Here is a 17,691-nt window from a genome sequence, read left to right on the forward strand (position 1 = left end):
TTGACAAAATAAACTCACAAAATGTTAATTTCTAGATGTTCGTATAAAATGTTGGATTTTTGAAAAAATATATCTCTAGACCCATAAGACGCACACATGTCTGCTAACACTCAAATTAAAGAAAATTGAACTTACTAGTTTTTATGATATTCACAAATGAATATAAATTTGGCAAATGAAAATTTTTCGAAACAACTATAAATCAATTTATTTTAGCAAATTTCATGTAAACTATTACTCCTACGAAGATAAACTACTTTATAGATCATTAAACTGGCTTTAATTTGAGTGCTAATAGACATATGTGCGCCAAATGGTTTTTGAGATATAAATTTTTCAAAATAAATTCACAAACTGCTGATCTTTTAGTACGTCCCATACAACATTTTTATGAAATGTTGCTTTTTAAAAAGCTATATCTTAAAAACTATTTAACGTAAATAACTCTATTAAGGCTCATATTTCAGCAAATTTGCTCTTCTTTAAATGACGTTCTCTTACGTTTTCTGGTGTTGTTCCTACTTTTTAGGATATAGAGCTCCGAATGAAAAATTAGTTTTTTTTATCGCTTTGAAACAGCCGCCATTTTTTATTCCCCCTACCTATACTTGGCAGACTCGTGAATTTTGACTAGTGATTATACATAGTTTTTATTAAAGTAATCAAAAATTGGGGTGAGTTAACTGCCTTTTTTCTCCTCTTGGGTTCTTGTACTATTTTTTTATATACTACAATATTTGTACTATATTGTATCGTACAGCTGCCAGAAGCCTGCCAGCACACGAATCAGAGCTAATAAACGTTCTATAAAGTAGTTTATTACATTTACCTTCGCAGGAGTAGTATTTTTCATGATATTTGCTAAAATAAATTTGTTTGTTTGTTTATCGTTGCTTAGAGGCGCGTAAACCCTCTGGTCGGATTATAAATTATTCGGACAATAAGTTTAATTTATGAAAAACTGTATTTCAGAAATCATTGGACTTACAGATGTCTGCCAGCACTCAAATTGAAAACAATTTAAATTTACTATAAAATAGTTTATAACTCTTTTCGTCGTAGGATTAGTAGTTTTTATGACATTTGACAAAATAAACTCACAAAATGTTAATTTCTAGATGTTCGTATAAAATGTTGGATTTTTGAAAAAATATATCTCTAGACCCATAAGACGCACATATATCTGCCAACACTTAAAATAAAGGAAATTTAACTTACTATAAAGTAGTTTATGACACTTATCTTCGTAGGGGTAGTGATTTTGATGATGTTCACTTATGAATATAAATTTGGCAAATGAAAATTTGTCGGAACAACTATAAATCGATTTATTTTAGCAAATTTCATGAACTCTCCTACGAAATAAACATCATCTGTAGCTCATTAAACTAGCTTTAATTTGAGTGTTAATAGACATCACATAGTTTCTGAGATATAGATTTCTTTATTTTCAGAACTAACTATAATATTTAACTAACTACTGATATTTCAGTACGTTCCATACAACATTTTTATGAAATGTTGCTTTTTAAAAAGCTATATCTCGAGAACTATTGAACGCAAAAAGCTCTATTAGAGCTCACATTTTAGCAAATTTACTCTACTTCAAATGATGCTCTCCTAGAATTTCTATTGTTGTTGGTAGTTGTAAAGATATACAGCTCCGAATAAAAAATTAATTATTTTTAACGTTTTAAAATAGCCCCCATTTTGTATTACCCCTACATTATTATTATACATAGTTTTCAATTAAGTAGTCAAAAATTAGGGTGAAATAACAGACTTTTTTCTCCCTTTGGGCTCTTGTACTAGTTGTCCTAGGTATAATTTCGCGGACATGATATCAGGCGTAAAAACACCCTTTTATGTTTTTGAGCATTTGATTGCATTAATGAGCTCAACAACCACACCAACATTTTAAACTATTTGTGCGTGAATCGTCAAAATTTGTAATTTCATTTTGTGCTATTTGTTTGTTCAACAAACAACAAAAAAAAAACTTTAAAAAGTTGTAAGCCTTTAGGATGCACTTAGATGAAAATATGACAGATTTTAGAATTAAATACACTGAAGAAGAACTTGAAGAGGATACAGTGCGTGTCGACTTCACTGCCAAAGCAAATTTTATAAACAATATCTAACACCAGCCAAGTTTCATTTCGGACTTTTTCGAATTTCCAAAAAAGGGAAGGTGTCCATTGAATCTTTAATATCGAATACTTTTTTTAAAAAATAAATATTTTATTTTATTTATAATCTTTTCCCTTTCATGAGAATGATTATTATTGTTTAAATTAAATAAATTTTATCCAATTAACAACAACAATAACAATATTTGCAAATATTTTATGATGAAGTATAATACTGCAAATTGATTGTTATTAAAAGTTTTAATGTTAATGTGAAGAATTGACAAAAAATGGGCTAATTTTGACTGAAATTTTTGACCTGGGCAGAATGATTTGCAAAAAGTTTTTAAAATTGATGTAGTTGTAATATTTATATTTAAGATTGGCCTTGAGGATGGGCGAAACATTGGACTTATAAATAAATAAAGATTGTTTTGAGATTTAAATTGGATAAAATTTATTTATTTATACAAAAATAAATTTTCAATTTGCGCCTTGAATCCCCTGGAGCAGTCCTCATCCGGAAACCTGAACTGGGGACTAGTTCAGCTCCGGATAATGAGCGTTTTACCTCAGTAGGATCCATAAGTGTTTTGTGGTATTTTATGAAGTAAAACATACGAAAGTAGGGCGGTCAGTCCTACGTCACACGGTAAATATAATTTGTTTAGCATTTTAAATATAAAGTTATAGTATTGCAGCGAATAAGATGGCCGTGTAAGTTTGTAGGCTTTAGTAACGAGCAGATCCTTAAAATGTTAATAAGTACACGGGTAAACCCCCGAGGGGTAGACCGAAACGTAGATGGGAGGATTGCGTTAAAACTGATTTAGTAGAATAGGGTTTGGAGGGGCATCACTGGAAGGATGAATGTATACAGCTATCGGTGGTATTGGTATCGAATCGTTAGGCCTTCATTATAAACTTTAATAAAGTGACTTTATTTTTGACTGCCGTCAAAACAGCCCTGACGAAGCCCTGCAACGTGGGGCGAAACGTTGGCTCAATAAAAAAGTATAATTCTACTATTTGAGTTTTTTTGACCGCACCCGGACCATATTCCTTTCATCTATACACACGGTCAATGAATAATCTTCCAAAAATATATATAGATACATTATGACTAATTTACAAAAATACTTATCAATCACAACTGATTAAAATTTATCCTTAAATTTTACGAGAAAGTACGCACCTTTGTAGTAAGCCTGGCTATTCAACTTGAGCCCGTATAAATTTATAGCGTTCCAACCCAATATCCTAGGTAGGAACTCATTGTAGAGAGTGTGTTGGTAGGAAGCTACGGTTATCTTCCGAGCGGTCTGGAACAGCTTCTCGTCACCCCAATGTGGGTTCACAGCCCTGAGGCCTTCCACGAGCCTGTTGTGTTCCCTCAGGTAAATAGTGTGCAATGCCGTGAGGCCTGGCTGCTCGCTTGCTCTCCCATCTCCTGCAAAATATAACATTTATAGAGTTACATAATTGTGAACTCAGTCTGGCATAAGATATACTTTATCTTCTTAGCATGGAATGAGATAATACAGAGAGTATATATGTGTACAATTACTACCTACAAAATAGTATACACAACATAGCATACAGAAGTCCCAACAGAGGCATACAAAGCAGGTGACGAGGTGGCAAATGAGAATTATATTGTGTGATTTTTTTACAATTTTATAAGAAATCAAACTTTTGCCAAAACGTCACAATGTGTGATTTACCTCTCAGTTGGATGAAGGAATAAGTAAATTTGAGATTCCTCTGGATACAAATGGTACTGAGGATGAAAGAAAAAACAAATGATGAAAGTGATGATCCCTAAGAGATACCTCCAATAAGAAGGAGAGAATAGGAATAATAACTTTCAGGAAACAGAGAAAGGAAAAATAAAGGAACCACTTATAATTTAAATAAAATAAATTTTAGTCTCAAAAAAATTTATATTCCTTTTTAAGTTGGAGGTTTTAGGGAAGGTTAGAAATATTGTTGTGATTATTATGATATATATGTATGTTGCGTTGTGATATATATTGTTGTGGTAAATTATAAAAGTGAAAATAGGGTAATTGTGGACTGAAATTAATGATCTGGCCAGAATAGCCTGCGTAAAGTTTTTAAAATTTACGTGGTTCTAATATATATTTTTTCCTATCTGTCTTTTTTTTTTATACATCATCATAGAGGGCAATCGTTTGTTTTGTTAGGAATATCGTTATTTTTGTAATTAATTTTTTTTAACTTTTCTCTTTTATTAGTTAAGAAGCTTTATGTTTATCTATTTATTTTATCTTATTTTTTTTAAATTTTAAAAATGGTTACATTAACCATGTAAGGCCCACCAGGCCGATGTTAAATAAATTGCCCTATTTGGTCAATTCTTCACATTAAATTAAAATAAAATAAAACTTTTAATCATAGTTAATTTTCACTTTTATAGTTTATCACAACAATATTTGTAACCTTCTCTGAAAAGTCCGACTTATAAAGAGATATAAATTATTTTGGGACTTTAATTTGGATACAATCTATTTTATTTATTAATAATAGCCAGTCTCAAGAAAGTGTAAAGATTATATATAAAGTATTATACAAATATAAAGGAACCACATTGGAATATGGTTGGTCAGGAAAGGTTATGGATCTTGGGGTATTTCATAATAGACAATACAAAAATATTTTCACTTAAAATTCGTTCAAAAATATCAAATAATGCACTCACCACCAATAAAGCAGTATCCAGAAGGCGCTTTACACTCCGGATGGCTCGGGGATATCGGAAGGAGGTCCTTGCCTTGGGTCGGGTGCCTTGTAGCGTTCATCTTGCCACCGAAACCTCGAAGCTGCCGGGCTAAGCATGCGTGTTCCCCGTAGATTTGAGAACCATCTAGGTAAGCTGTATTTTGGTTAATTTGTTCACGGGGACCTGGAAAATATTGGATATTTTATAATTTTCAATATTATGAAGTGGGCAAATTGTATCTCAGCGAGGAACTTTGAAGTCTAGTATTTACAAAGATGAAAATACATAATAAAAACTTCTTACCAAGCCTTTGCTGACCAGGCAAGGAGCGCATGAACGGGAGGCACATCCTCTCTCCAGTGCTTACGTTCCTTCGCGGGTAGAAGGGGTCTCCAGGAGGGATAGGTATCGGCATGCACTCTGGGTGTACTGTCAGAGGCGAGTCGCAGGATCTACAGTCGGGGATGGAAGCGAAGAAACCTATTAGTAACAAAAAGATAAAAGATTAAGTAAAGGTTATGAATTATCATTGGAGTGAAAGACATGCAAAGAAAAAAAAATGGAAACTATTACATGTACATATACACATATATAGACTTATTACATATCTACACATTACCTGAATTGCGTACACATCTACTGGACGTCACAACAATTTTTTTTTTAATCTTCAACTTAACTAGGAAAATATTTGGAAAATTTACTAAGAGTACATCTAATTCCCTTATATTTCCATGGCTTTTAAGGCCCTAATTTTCCCAACAATATTAAGGTCTGTCGTCCACTGGGAGCGGAGATGCGAAATCAACCACGTACACTAGGCCCGTATTGTTCGTCAGTTTCCTTCCGAACTGGTGCGAAGTGCGAATCGATCCCGTTCTGTTGGGATTTAGCTGCGAACGAGTGCGTAAAAGAAAGTTCCAAGTGGACTGTGAAAAAGTAATTTAGAAGAAACGTCAAGAATGTATCAAAATGTGTCCTTTTGTATTTTTAAAATATAAGAAGTGGTGGTTTCGTCAACTTGAAGCCGCAAACGAGAAAATTCACAGAACTCGTTTCATTTTGTATTAATGTGATTCACCCAAATTTTCTGTTTTCGTCAATAACGTCTGGGCCTGATACATCGATGAATCAAAGGATATAATTCAAATAAAGGAAAAACTCTTCATCAGAAAATCGTTCTGGTCTACTACAAATCCAGACGAATATCCAGGCAATAAACGAAAGGCGTTTGCACGATTTCGTACGAACAGCGTTCGCACGCATTCGTTGCTTCACAATTCGCAGCTGTCCGCTCCCAGTGGAAGAGAAGTCTAATTCATTTTTAAACGGTTTGGAAATCGTTTACCTCCGCCACTTTTCGGGTATCTTCAGGTTATCAACGTACAGTTTCGTCAAGTAATAATGGCTTCCCGCCTTATGGAGAAGTGAAAATAAATAATTACCTTATATTTACTTGATAGATAATATACATTTTAATGTTTTAATTCATTTTTCAAAAAGAACTTATGTACACATTACCTAAATTATGTACACATATACAGCATGTCTCTACAATTTTTTGAGGTGAGGATATAAAATTAACTAGAGGGAAAAATTGATGTTGTGTTAAATGTAAAATGTTTTAATAAGTATAGGATTGTAAGCAGCCTTATTTAAAGTCATGTTAAATCCATAAGAGCACCAAGCGGATTTTCTGAGCAATTTGTCTTGTAAGCTTTCCTTCCAAAACTTCATGATATTGCTTACTTTCAAGTTTCGGTTAAAGTAATTTATTTCAACGTGCCTAAATTGAAGGAAAAGTGGAAGTTGTGAAAGTTTGGCCACGAAATGTCTTGTTGATCTTCTAACTTGTGAGGATGAGAAACAAGATGAGCTAATTCACAATTATTATTACATTATAATTATTGTCACACTATGCTTTATTGCTTTTAAAAATATCCAAAACAATACTGACACAATCAAAACACAAACTAAGAGCAAGTAACCTAACACTACAAACCTTTAGCAGACCTAGTAACAGACTCTCAACCATGTTACATTTTATATCGTTTTTATACAGTAAAAGAAGAATTTCTCTATTTGACATAAGTTTCCCATTTAACACTCTTTAACATGTTAAACTAAAGACCATGAATACCGCTATAAATGAGTTTGATCCTTCACCCCTCCTCACCATAACAAACCTAAATGGTTTGTTCCAAGAGGAGGCAGTCCGTCACTTGGTTACGCCCAGTTCCGTATTGGATAGGTACTTGGAACGCTTTCCCCCTATTCTCGGACTGCTAAGTTACGAGTTAAGGAACCGGTATTATAAATTTAAACAATTGCCCCTTGCCCAACTGAACCTATGTCACTTTAGACATATGGTTGCATATGTCCACATTCTCTTACAATTTTATAGAAAAAGGAACCCAATAAAAACGACTAGGTTCTAAGAAGGCCCCAGAGACCCTTCTAACAGTCCTTTCAAGCCCTTAGTATCCTGTATCAATAGCAAGGGCTGACACTAAGGCAGGCACATGCTGTCACCTCACAATGGACTTGCATCAGACTAACTATTTTATGTTTAACACATGAAAGTTAGTTCTCACAAGATCATGACTCTTACCCCAATTTCTTGGAAGCCTCACACCCTGCTTCTAGTCACGCCTTTTTCCCCCTCCCAGATATTTACTTCTAATTTCATAGGCTCTCTAGGCTCCGCCTAATTTCTTAAATTATCTGATTGGTCCAAACCCCTTCTCCTATTTTCACTATTCTTCCTACCCACTCTTCTCAAGTGTTCATATATATTTCCTAGACTAGATAGCTAAGTTAGAAGATAGAGACTGAGTAACAGTAACAGTAACATGTAGTTCTTGTAAATATGTTAGAATAAAGTCATTTTAGTCTTCACTGATTTTTATGTTATTTAATTGAATACGAGAGGTTACTCGTTTCTTTACGAAATCCTTTATCATTGACTGGGACAGTTTCTTATTGATTCTTGTTTTACTTTGTAGGCAAATATATTGACAACTCTGTTCTGATTTACTATTTAAGAAAGTACTATCTTCCTAGAAGTCATTTTTGAGATTTAATATCCATTTTGTCCGGAAAACCTCTATTTCCATAAATTTAAATACGTTCCTAATTACGTTTTTGGTTAGCGAGTGGTTAGTTTTCCCTCTAGCCAGTTTACTTGATATGGTAAACTTATAATATTGCGGTATTAATGAAAAATAGTTTGGAAAAACTGATACGAAGAAAAGGTTAGGAAAAGAAAGGAAGTCCAGTCAACTGAATAGGTCTGTTCCAGCAACCATTTCTGACTATTCACAACTTTGCAGAGCATGGACAGTGCATGATTTGGGAGGGAAAACATGTACTACGCATGTGCCGTACAGTTATAGATAGTCAGGAGTGGTTGTTGGAACAAACTTAGTGGAGAGAAGAGAGGGGGGATGTTAGCCACTGCACAACATTACGTAGAGGCAAATCCATCTTGGATGGAGAGGGCAAATAATTACCCTTGTAATTTGTATTCATTATTCGTTATTACGTAACATTATTTCTTTGCAAAAGTTGCTATTCTGTTTTAAATTTAAACCAATACGAAATTCCACCAAGCATTCATTCGATGTGATGCTAACCGGATCCTGGAAGGTATTAACTAATAAATCTATATGAACATGTATAAAAAATACATAATTCAATTTTGTTTATGAAATTGGTTATACAAATTGCAATTGAATGAATACTAATTTACTGATAAAATTATTAAGATTGATGCCAAGAAAAAAAATAACCATAACAAAGCCGTTTTAAAATTATATTTCTGTATATTTTGACTTCGTACACAATGAAGAAAGATTACTGTGTTCTAAGAAAAATTAGTTCCATATGTTAATAAAACACACATAACACTGTTATATTTATAGCAATATAGGTTATTTATTTTGAAGATATCATTTTACTTTCTATAGCTATGGCAGTCAAAGTACACTGCTTTAAAGAATCAATATATTTCAAAAAATAAATTTGAATGAAGCATTTCTAGATGTTATATTACTGTTGATGCCACTTCACACCTCATGTAATATCGCCAAAATCGATTTTGGAGGATTTTTGTTATTGAAATTATGGTAAGTTTTTAACTATTTTATTATTTGGAACTTTACGTCCTTATAGTTCTCTAACTTAGGGCTGGATAGATTTATTTTTATTTTTTTGGTTGGGTCTACAGATTTTGTAGATCTTTGGCCTTCTCCATGCCTGTCTTGTAGTCTTGGGCTACTGCTTTCCATTTTGCTGCATCCAGTTCTTTCGCATCTTTGTTGATTCTGTCATATGTGTTTTGGCTTTTCATGAGGTCTCTTGCCTACTATACTGGCAATCACTGAAGTTCAGAGGCGTCCTGATGGATTTTTCCGAACCACACGTTATGCCCATCTTAACCTCCTAGCCTTATAGATGTGAGGATGGTTTGAAAAGTTCGGAATCACCACTACATGTCAGTGCTAGAGCAACGAGGTTCCCGCGCGATAATCACACATCTTTTGTGAGTGTACACGTGGCATGAGTGGTACTAACGACCCTTAGTTTTTATCTTATGTCTAGTGATTTGTGGCAATGGAAAAAACTGAGATTCGAGCAGTGATTGAGTACTTTGTAAAGAAAGGTATGAAAGCAAAGGAAATTCATGCCGACTTTCAGAACCCACTGGGGGACTCTGCTCCTTCATATTCAACTGTTGCCAAGTGGACCAGCGAATTTAAATTTGGTCGAGAGAGCTTAGATGATGATCTATGACTCGAGAGACAAAACAGCAGTCAAAGCAGTGGAAACATGCTGAGTCACCGCCACCAAAAAAAGCAAAAGTAGTACGTTCGGCCAGAAAGGTCATGGGCTCAGTTTTCTGAGATGCAAAAGGCGTTCTGCTGATAGATTATCTTCCTACTGGCCAAACAATTACGGGACAATACTACGCTAACCTCCAAGACCAATTACAGGAAAAGATACGCGAAAAAAGGCCTGGTTTGGTAAGGAAAAAGTCATCTTTCATCAGGACAACGCCCGCTCGCACACAAGTGCTATTGCCATGGCAAAACTTCATGAAGTGAGGTACGAATTATTGCCATATCCATCATATCCACCTAATTTGGTACCATCAGACTTTCATCTCTCCCCCAAGCTCAAAATTTTCCTGGATGGACGGAGATTTCCTACAACGGAAGAATCGCATTTTCGAGATGCGATCAAGGGATTGGAACATCGCTGGACCAAATGGATTAGTCTACAGGGAGACTGTTGAAAAAAAAAAAAAAAAAGCAATTCCATCGAGGTAATACACTTTTTTTCTAGTACATTCCGAGAACTTTTCAAACCACCCTCGTATATTGACTGACCAGTCTCTGCAAGCAGTTTACTGTTATTTCTTCTCTTCCATGTGTTAAGGCCCTGATCGCTGTAATTATACGGAGGAAATTCCGTTCGAATCTCTTGATTCTTCTTTCTTGGGTACCTGTTAGAGTCCAGGTATATCAGAGCTGCCTTTATCATGGCATTGAATAGATATATTAGGTTCTTGGATTTAGTAGCAGTATTTAAGAAACATCAACTTTCAAAATACCATAATACTTTTTTAGAAATAGTATATATAAAAAAACAAAGAAAGAAAAAAACCTAGTTATTAATTTAGGGTAAATAAATATTCATAGTACTAAACTTACTGAAAAACATTTAGGTATAATATTCGGTATTTTAGACGAGTTAGTGTATTTTATTTTGTATTAATCTGTAGGTTTGTTAGTGATTTAAATATAAATAATAAATCTTAATAATCTTGATGAACATGTAGCCTTGTTGGTGATTTAAATATAAATACTAAGTCTTAATAAGACATATATTGATATAACATTAGATAACTATACACAGTAATAATCCATATGTCTAGAAGGTTCTCTGATAACCATACTGGTTGGGTTACCCAGCACTCAGTGTTGCTAGTTCCCTACATATCCATTTTTTTATGCAATCGGTTTTTGTTTAAAACAATAACGAAATAAATGTAAATGTACATTGAATTATCTTTTCTATTTTTCCCAACGATTAAAATCTAGTGTCTTAATAACTGAGGCGTTTGGTCGCAAAATATCGAAAGTTTTCGGCATCATCGGCCTTTTTTTTTTTTAAAAAAATGTAAACAATTGTTCAATTTTTAGAAAATTTGGAAGAAGATAGTTGACCGTATGAAGTAGATTGTAGGAAGTCCTGGTAGCGGTCAATATTATTCTCTTGAGCAAAGAAATTTTCTATAGTGGAGGAAGATGGTCTGGGTTGCGTTCAATAAAGGTATCAAAATAGTAAAAGTAAACTATTTTTTGTTAACCAACGTTTCGCCCCACTTTGCAGGGCTTCGTCAGGGTTTATTTTAGGCCAAGATACAAACATTTTATAATTAGGAGAATATTAAAATAAAAACATTTCAAAATAATTGTTATGTTTATAAACTATATAAAAAGAAATAATAAAAACAATATAAGGAAGTATACATGTAGGTAGACTGGAAACAAATGGATTGTAGGAGGCTATTCATTAAAATTAGTTATATCAGTTATAAATTAGTTATAATCTACTTGTCTAAATATATATTCAGAACTTTTCATATCATTATATATGTCACAACAGGTTATATTTATTAATAACCTATTAGTAACTTGTTTCTGCTCTACCTACTTGAACACTTCCTTATGTTTTTTTTATTATTTCTTTTTATATAGTTTATAAACATAACAATTATTTTGAAATGTTTTGATTATTATAATATGTTTGTATCTTGTTCTTTATTTTAGCTCTAACGAAGCTCTGCAAAGCGGGACGAAACGTTTATTAATAATAAATAGTTTTCTTTTACTATTTTGTACCTTTATTGAACGCAACCCGGACTATCTTCCTTTACTTTAGAAAATTTGTTTGCTTAAGAGAATAATATTGATATTAAGTTATAGTAAGGGACTATTACATATGTTTTGCGACCGAACGCCTCGGAATATCTACGAATAAAAAGAAAGTATAGGTAAACAACTCTATTGATCCTTGCGCCTGTTTGATGGGAACATCGATGCCCTTTCTACAACCACACGCCAAACCTGTCGAGGAGTAATATATTGAACTCAATAATAATCGATTTAACGATTGGGTTACCTTGAAAACCTACTGAGAATGCTTTAAAAATTAACAAGGGATAAAAATTCTCGGTATCTTTGCCTCAATACTTGTCTGATTTAAATAACTTTAATGTAAAAATTAAAGTTGGAGGTTGTAAAAGACTTCCCAATTTCCTCTTCCCACTTAAGCTCCGCCCACAAGGTTCTCCCTCGATTTGTTTTCCTATATCAAACTTGTTTTTGTTGAGTTTTTAAAAATATTAATGGTGTTTCTCGAAAATTCATACTAAATAATATTTCAGAGAGAAGTAAAAAAAAACCCACACCTTCCGCCTTTCTTCTACTCCAATACCCTTTCACCCTTCCGGACTGTTCCTCCCGCTCTTTCTCAGTCCATTTTCTCCCTCGTCTCTCCTTCTTTTCCGCAAGAACCCCAGCCTCCTTTAGTTTATTCTCGAAATGCTCTCTAATCAAGCAGTCTTGATCCGTTATTTTTAGTCTACCTAGTTCCTCTTTCACTTGTTTTACATATCCCCCTATACTTTTATAGGTGCAGACATTGTTCAAAATTTTCAAAATAGTCTCTCATTTTTCATTGTGATCATGTGCCTGTAAAATCTCAGTCTCCTAGTCCTGATGGCTATTTCCAGGTCTTTCAAATTTCTATATATTTCCTCATTGGATTTTCTCCTATACCCCTCTTGCGTTAATTTGGGTCCTTGAATCTTTCTCGGAATTTTCCTCTCAATCTTCAGGATCCTGAGGCTCGGAAGCCTGATTTCCATACCATACAGTATCATTGGTCTTACTACTGTACTGCAGTGTCTTATTTTTGCATTGGAGGACAAATTTTTCTTGTAGACGTTTCTGATGGCGAAGTTCAGTCTTTGCAGTTTGGCTATTCTTTCTTCTATGGATGCCCTATCCGAACCGTTGCTACAGATTATCTCTCTTAGCTAATTTTGTTTATTAATTAAGAACATGATTTCTAAAAGTTATTTTTATTTTGCAGTTTGGTGTCATTTATGGCAGTGGATATAGCAAAGGCACAAAATCATTCAGACAGTAGCTTTAATACCGCCGAATCTCATCATACTAAAATGAATCTTACGAACAATTTTTCTGAAAGGGGCGAATCAAATTATTTATCATTTTCTCAAAATATGCCATTTAGGATGGATTTTTTCCTCAAGTCGCTAAAAGAATTGGAATTTCAAGAAAATCACAAAATAAGGAAAAAGAAATCAGTTAAAAGGAATGAGAAGATGATAGAACCCAACGAAATGAGGGATAGAATTAAAAATTTAATGTCGAATATATCAAGAACTTTAAATGACGTTGATTGGTACTTCTCCTATGAACAGCTCGACGATGAGGCAATTAAATCATAATTTATTCATTTATTTAATTTTTATAATAATTTATATTTATGTATAATTTTAAATTATTACTGATGCTTTAGTTGTTGACCATAGTTATTATAAGAGGAGAATATGGCTGGGGATGCGGTCAGTGAAGAACATATAATCATTATATGTTAATTAAAACGGAATATAGTTAAATAATTTAATTACCACACAGATAAAAAAAAAAAAAAATACCAACGGATTCTAATTTAAAAAATAAAATTGGGATGTCTTTTTACAATTAGTGCTTAATCCCATTCTAGAACCAAATATACTGCATTTTAAAACATTAAAATGGAGAAAATTGTGCACTAACTGTTAAATAACAAATTTGAACTAAAGAGGTAGTTATTTTTCTGAATACAATGATTATCATATATTAAAAATTACTTTTTGGAAGACACGGCGTTCTTAAAAAAGAAAGTCAGAACAGAGTTGTAAAACTATTTGCCTTTAACCCTTCGTAGGGCGCGGTCAAAGATTCTCGAAATCGGGGCGCGGTGAGCCTGACAGGCACACGGTGCATACAAATTCGTCCCTAAATCGCCTTATTTAATTAAACCAAAAATTACCGATCATCTTGAGGATGTAGACAATTAGGGAAATATAAAATAAATTGAAAACATTACTTATTATTTATTTAGGTGCAAAAAACCCAAAAAAGTGAATATACGGAATTCGTGTATCATGGTTATGAATATAAATCAAAATAGGACCTTTTATCCTCGAAACAAATCAGACATGAAGTTGAAATGTGTGGAGAGAGAAATAAGTCGGATTCATCGTCCATCAAAGCCGATGAAGGATCGCAAGAACAGGTTGAAAAGCATGTTGCATAGAGTGGTTTCGCATGAGGGGCAAATTCCTTGGTTGCAAATCACACAGGAGTAGTTCGTGAGCCGATGTATTCCTGTTTCCACCATGCAATCACAACATCTGGATCGCTTTTGGAGGTGGGTAGGGGTTGATTTTGGACGATCTTCATCCGGAAGGGATCAGGGAGGGAAGGAGGAGGCGAATTTTCAAGGAGGTGTGGAGGCCAGATTTCGTAGAACAGTGAAGTGCTTAAATTTACTATCTGAAGTGAAAAATATTGGCCTTAGGTTTGTAACGTAATCGGGCGCGGTGAGCCTGTCAGATCAAAACACGTGTGACGCACTTTCTTGACGGCAGGAGATGAACTGACTGGGCGGGTTGCAACCAACCCACAAAGTTAGGAAACTACTGGGAGGTAGGGGTCACACTCGGCGCCTTTTTGGAAGAGAAAGCGAAAAAACCGAGAATCCTGTGCCTGTCAGATCAGCCGCGCCCGATGGAGGGTTAATAAATTTTCCTACAAAGTAAAAATTCCAATTTCTGATTACTTTAATGAAAATTATGTATAATTACTAGTCAAAATTGATGAGCCTGCAAAATATAGATAGGAGGAATAAAAATGGTCTTACCTATACTTGGCAGACTCGTCAATTTTGACTAGTATTTATACATAGTTTTCATCAAAGTAATCAGAAATTGGGATGAAATAACAGACTTTTTCCTCTTCTTGAGCTCTTGTATAATAGGGGTATTCATGATGTTGTGTTAAATGTTATATGTTTTACCATGTTAAATGTTATAACTATAGGATTGTGAGCAGCCCTATTTGAAGTCATGTTAAACGTTAAATGCATAAGAGTCCCTAGCGGATTTTCTCAGCAACTTGTTGTATAAGGCTTTATGTTTATAACCTTCCTTCTAGACCCTCATGTTATTGTTTACTTCAGTTTTGATTTAAGTAATTAATTAAAACATGCCTAGAGTGAGTGAAAAGTGGAATTTGTGTGAAAGTTTAGCTTATGAGTGTCTTATTGATCTTCAAACTTGTGAAGAAGAGAATGAAGATGAGCTAATTGACAACTGTATTGAAAGTCACAACAACTAATATGGCGGCGATCTCAACTGGTCTAGTGTGTGACGTCATTTTCGATTTAACTGACCAAGTAACAGACTCTCAGCCATGTTAAATGTTATTTCGTTTTACCACGGCAAAAGAAGGCAATTTTTTTCGATTTAACACGAGTTTTTCCATTTAACACGCTTTAACATAGATCATGAATACCCCTATTATAATAATATGTGGTGGTGATACTGGAATCTAGGGAGCGGTGGATTCATTTTGGTGAGGTATTTAGCTCGGTGGAGATCTATTCGGTTTTCACAGCCCACACATTCGATATTTTTTATTAAATTTTCGATCAATTTCTGTATTGTTTTTAATTTTTAAGAATATGGTTGCTTAATTAAAATTAGTTAAATTCGATTCAAGACCTCAACACTTTATCATTTGAAGAATTTTTCGATTGAGCTTCGGGTAATATAATGCTGAAACAAATATAATAATAGTTTATAACCCTTGTAACGATTGTTTTATCCATTTTTTTGTTTTTCAGAAAAATAGAGATAAAGAATCATTCGTCAGTTACCCGACCCAAAAAATAATGATTAAAAGAATGAAGAAAGTTGATGACGATATTTCTGATGCTTTTGTCAACTCTTTCGTTCAACAAATGTACGAATTGGATCCTTCGATTCTGGACAAAATCGATGAAAGGATCGATTCAGAATTTTCAAGCGATACGGATCTATCAATGGATTTGGATTCGTCGAACGTAAAGAGGTCAGCGCGTGTTGCGTCCACCCCCAAGGCGAGGAGAACCCGAATCAATACGGCAGTAGTGAAAGAGGATTATTCCTACGTTGACGAGGTCCTCACGAAAATTCCTAATTATCTTAACGGCGTTAACAAGGTATTCAAACAAAAGAAAATCTCTAAATTGCTATCCTACGATCCCGATACTACGACGACGACCGAAGCGACGACTTACGAAAACTTCTACGACTATGGCGATTATTACAAAGAGAGTGAAGAGAAGCTCCGCGACGTGGCCCACTACGAAATAGTACAAGATGTCCTGCATTCGACGCACGCTGGCAATAAGGACTACGAAGTCGATCCTTACAAAGTCCTAATAAAAACTAAAAACAAAAAGATAAGGAATTTTCATAAAAATAAAGAAATATTAAAAAAAAATTTGAAAAACAGATTACAAAATTTCCAATCGAAACCTTATAATGACTATAATATAGATTCTGATTATTGATTGTAAGTTGTAGAGATTTAAATTACTTCCATACCTGAAACTTTAACTTGAAACATTTTTTTTAGGTGAAAAAGTGTAAATTAAAAAAAAAAAAATTATCATTAGAGAAGTCTTATTTTCCAACAAACGTCGTATTTTCCCTTCATCTGTTGGCAGCGCCCCTTCGATTTGTGCCTCAACACTGACACTCAATCACCCAGCCAATCCAAATAACTCACCGACATGCATGCGCAAGAATTTACCATAGTTTGACAAACTTGTAGAGGCGCCTTTACAATTACTGTCAAATTTTCACAATGGCGCTAGTGCAGGGATCTTGCCTCATTTATAAGAATTATTTCATTAAATGGTTAGTTCCTTGGTTCAGAACGTAGTATGATTGATTCCAACTTGGGTCATTCAATATTTATTTCGCTGCGACCCCAAAGAAATGAATTCTCAAATGTACACTCTATAGCTGAACAAGAAGTTGATGGAAGTTTTGAGCCAAAGAAACATGGTAGGTAAGCATAAAATATGTCAAAATTAAATTATTAGGAATTCTCTGTCACAACTGAGTCATATTTCATCGATTGTTTCATCTGTTCCTTGATGATTTTAGTTGCTATGTTTTACTATTATCAAACTATAGCAAATTCGCCCATGCGCAAGCCTGTGGATGAATTAGTTGGGTTTGTTGGTACAAATTGTCCTCAATTTCTGAATAACAACCAGGTGTTGGTTTGGTGAGCACAAATCAAAGAGTATTTGGACAAGCTTGTGCTGTACACACAAGTTTTTTCTCAGTTAGTGTTTTAGAGCTATCAACAGCTAAACTATCTGTGCACTTTATGTTTTAATAAATTAAAGGATTTTCCCAACCATAGTTAATCAATAATTAACTATAGATTGTATATTTAAAGTCTATCAATTGGGGTATAAATACACTATATTAAATCTTTAATTTAAAAATTCTAATTGTAGCGGTTTATTTTTGCACAAATAAACATTTACAGGAACACTGCATGTATGGATAATTAAATTAATAAGTATCTAATTAAAATAATAATAAGGTCTAAATATCATTTATATGGATTGTTTTTCATCTACCATTTTCTTTGCCGATATTTACGTTTCCATTCA

At 33.8% G+C, this 17,691-nt stretch overlaps 2 protein-coding genes across 2 annotated transcripts in view; one reads left to right on the plus strand and one right to left on the minus strand.

Moving 5' to 3' along the window:
- LOC106686778 (heme peroxidase 2) overlaps nt 1-17,691 on the minus strand; it is a 60,937-nt gene that overhangs the window by 27,081 nt on the left and 16,165 nt on the right. The window contains exons 11-13 of the mRNA XM_014430283.2: nt 5,176-5,352; nt 4,852-5,055; nt 3,325-3,579 (exon numbers count right to left, since the gene is read on the minus strand). Coding sequence (XP_014285769.2) covers nt 3,325-3,579; nt 4,852-5,055; nt 5,176-5,352 — 636 coding nt within the window. The remainder of the gene's footprint in view (nt 1-3,324; nt 3,580-4,851; nt 5,056-5,175; nt 5,353-17,691) is intronic.
- On the plus strand, nt 8,774-17,416 carry LOC106686792 (uncharacterized). The gene is made up of 3 exons (XM_014430314.2): nt 8,774-8,999; nt 13,036-13,399; nt 15,859-17,416. Exons 1-3 carry the CDS (start codon nt 8,932-8,934, stop codon nt 16,567-16,569), a joined length of 1,143 nt encoding a protein of 380 aa, XP_014285800.1. The 5' UTR covers nt 8,774-8,931; the 3' UTR covers nt 16,570-17,416.

This window comes from Halyomorpha halys, unplaced genomic scaffold (assembly GCF_000696795.3).
Source record: "Halyomorpha halys isolate HHAL.00 unplaced genomic scaffold, Hhal_1.1 Scaffold876.1, whole genome shotgun sequence".
Taxonomy (NCBI): Eukaryota; Metazoa; Arthropoda; class Insecta; order Hemiptera; family Pentatomidae; genus Halyomorpha; species Halyomorpha halys.

What these genes read in the sequence shown, in the direction of transcription:
- LOC106686792 (XM_014430314.2), top strand. Translation starts at nt 8,932, where the DNA reads ATGCCACTTCACACCTCATGTAATATCGCCAAAATCGATTTTGGAGGA. An exon ending in TTTTTGTTATTGAAATTATG is followed by an intron (nt 9,000 to 13,035) that starts GTAAGTTTTTAA and finishes TTTATTTTGCAG; the next exon opens with TTTGGTGTCATTTATGGCAG. An exon ending in ATGAACAGCTCGACGATGAG is followed by an intron (nt 13,400 to 15,858) that starts GCAATTAAATCA and finishes TTTGTTTTTCAG; the next exon opens with AAAAATAGAGATAAAGAATC.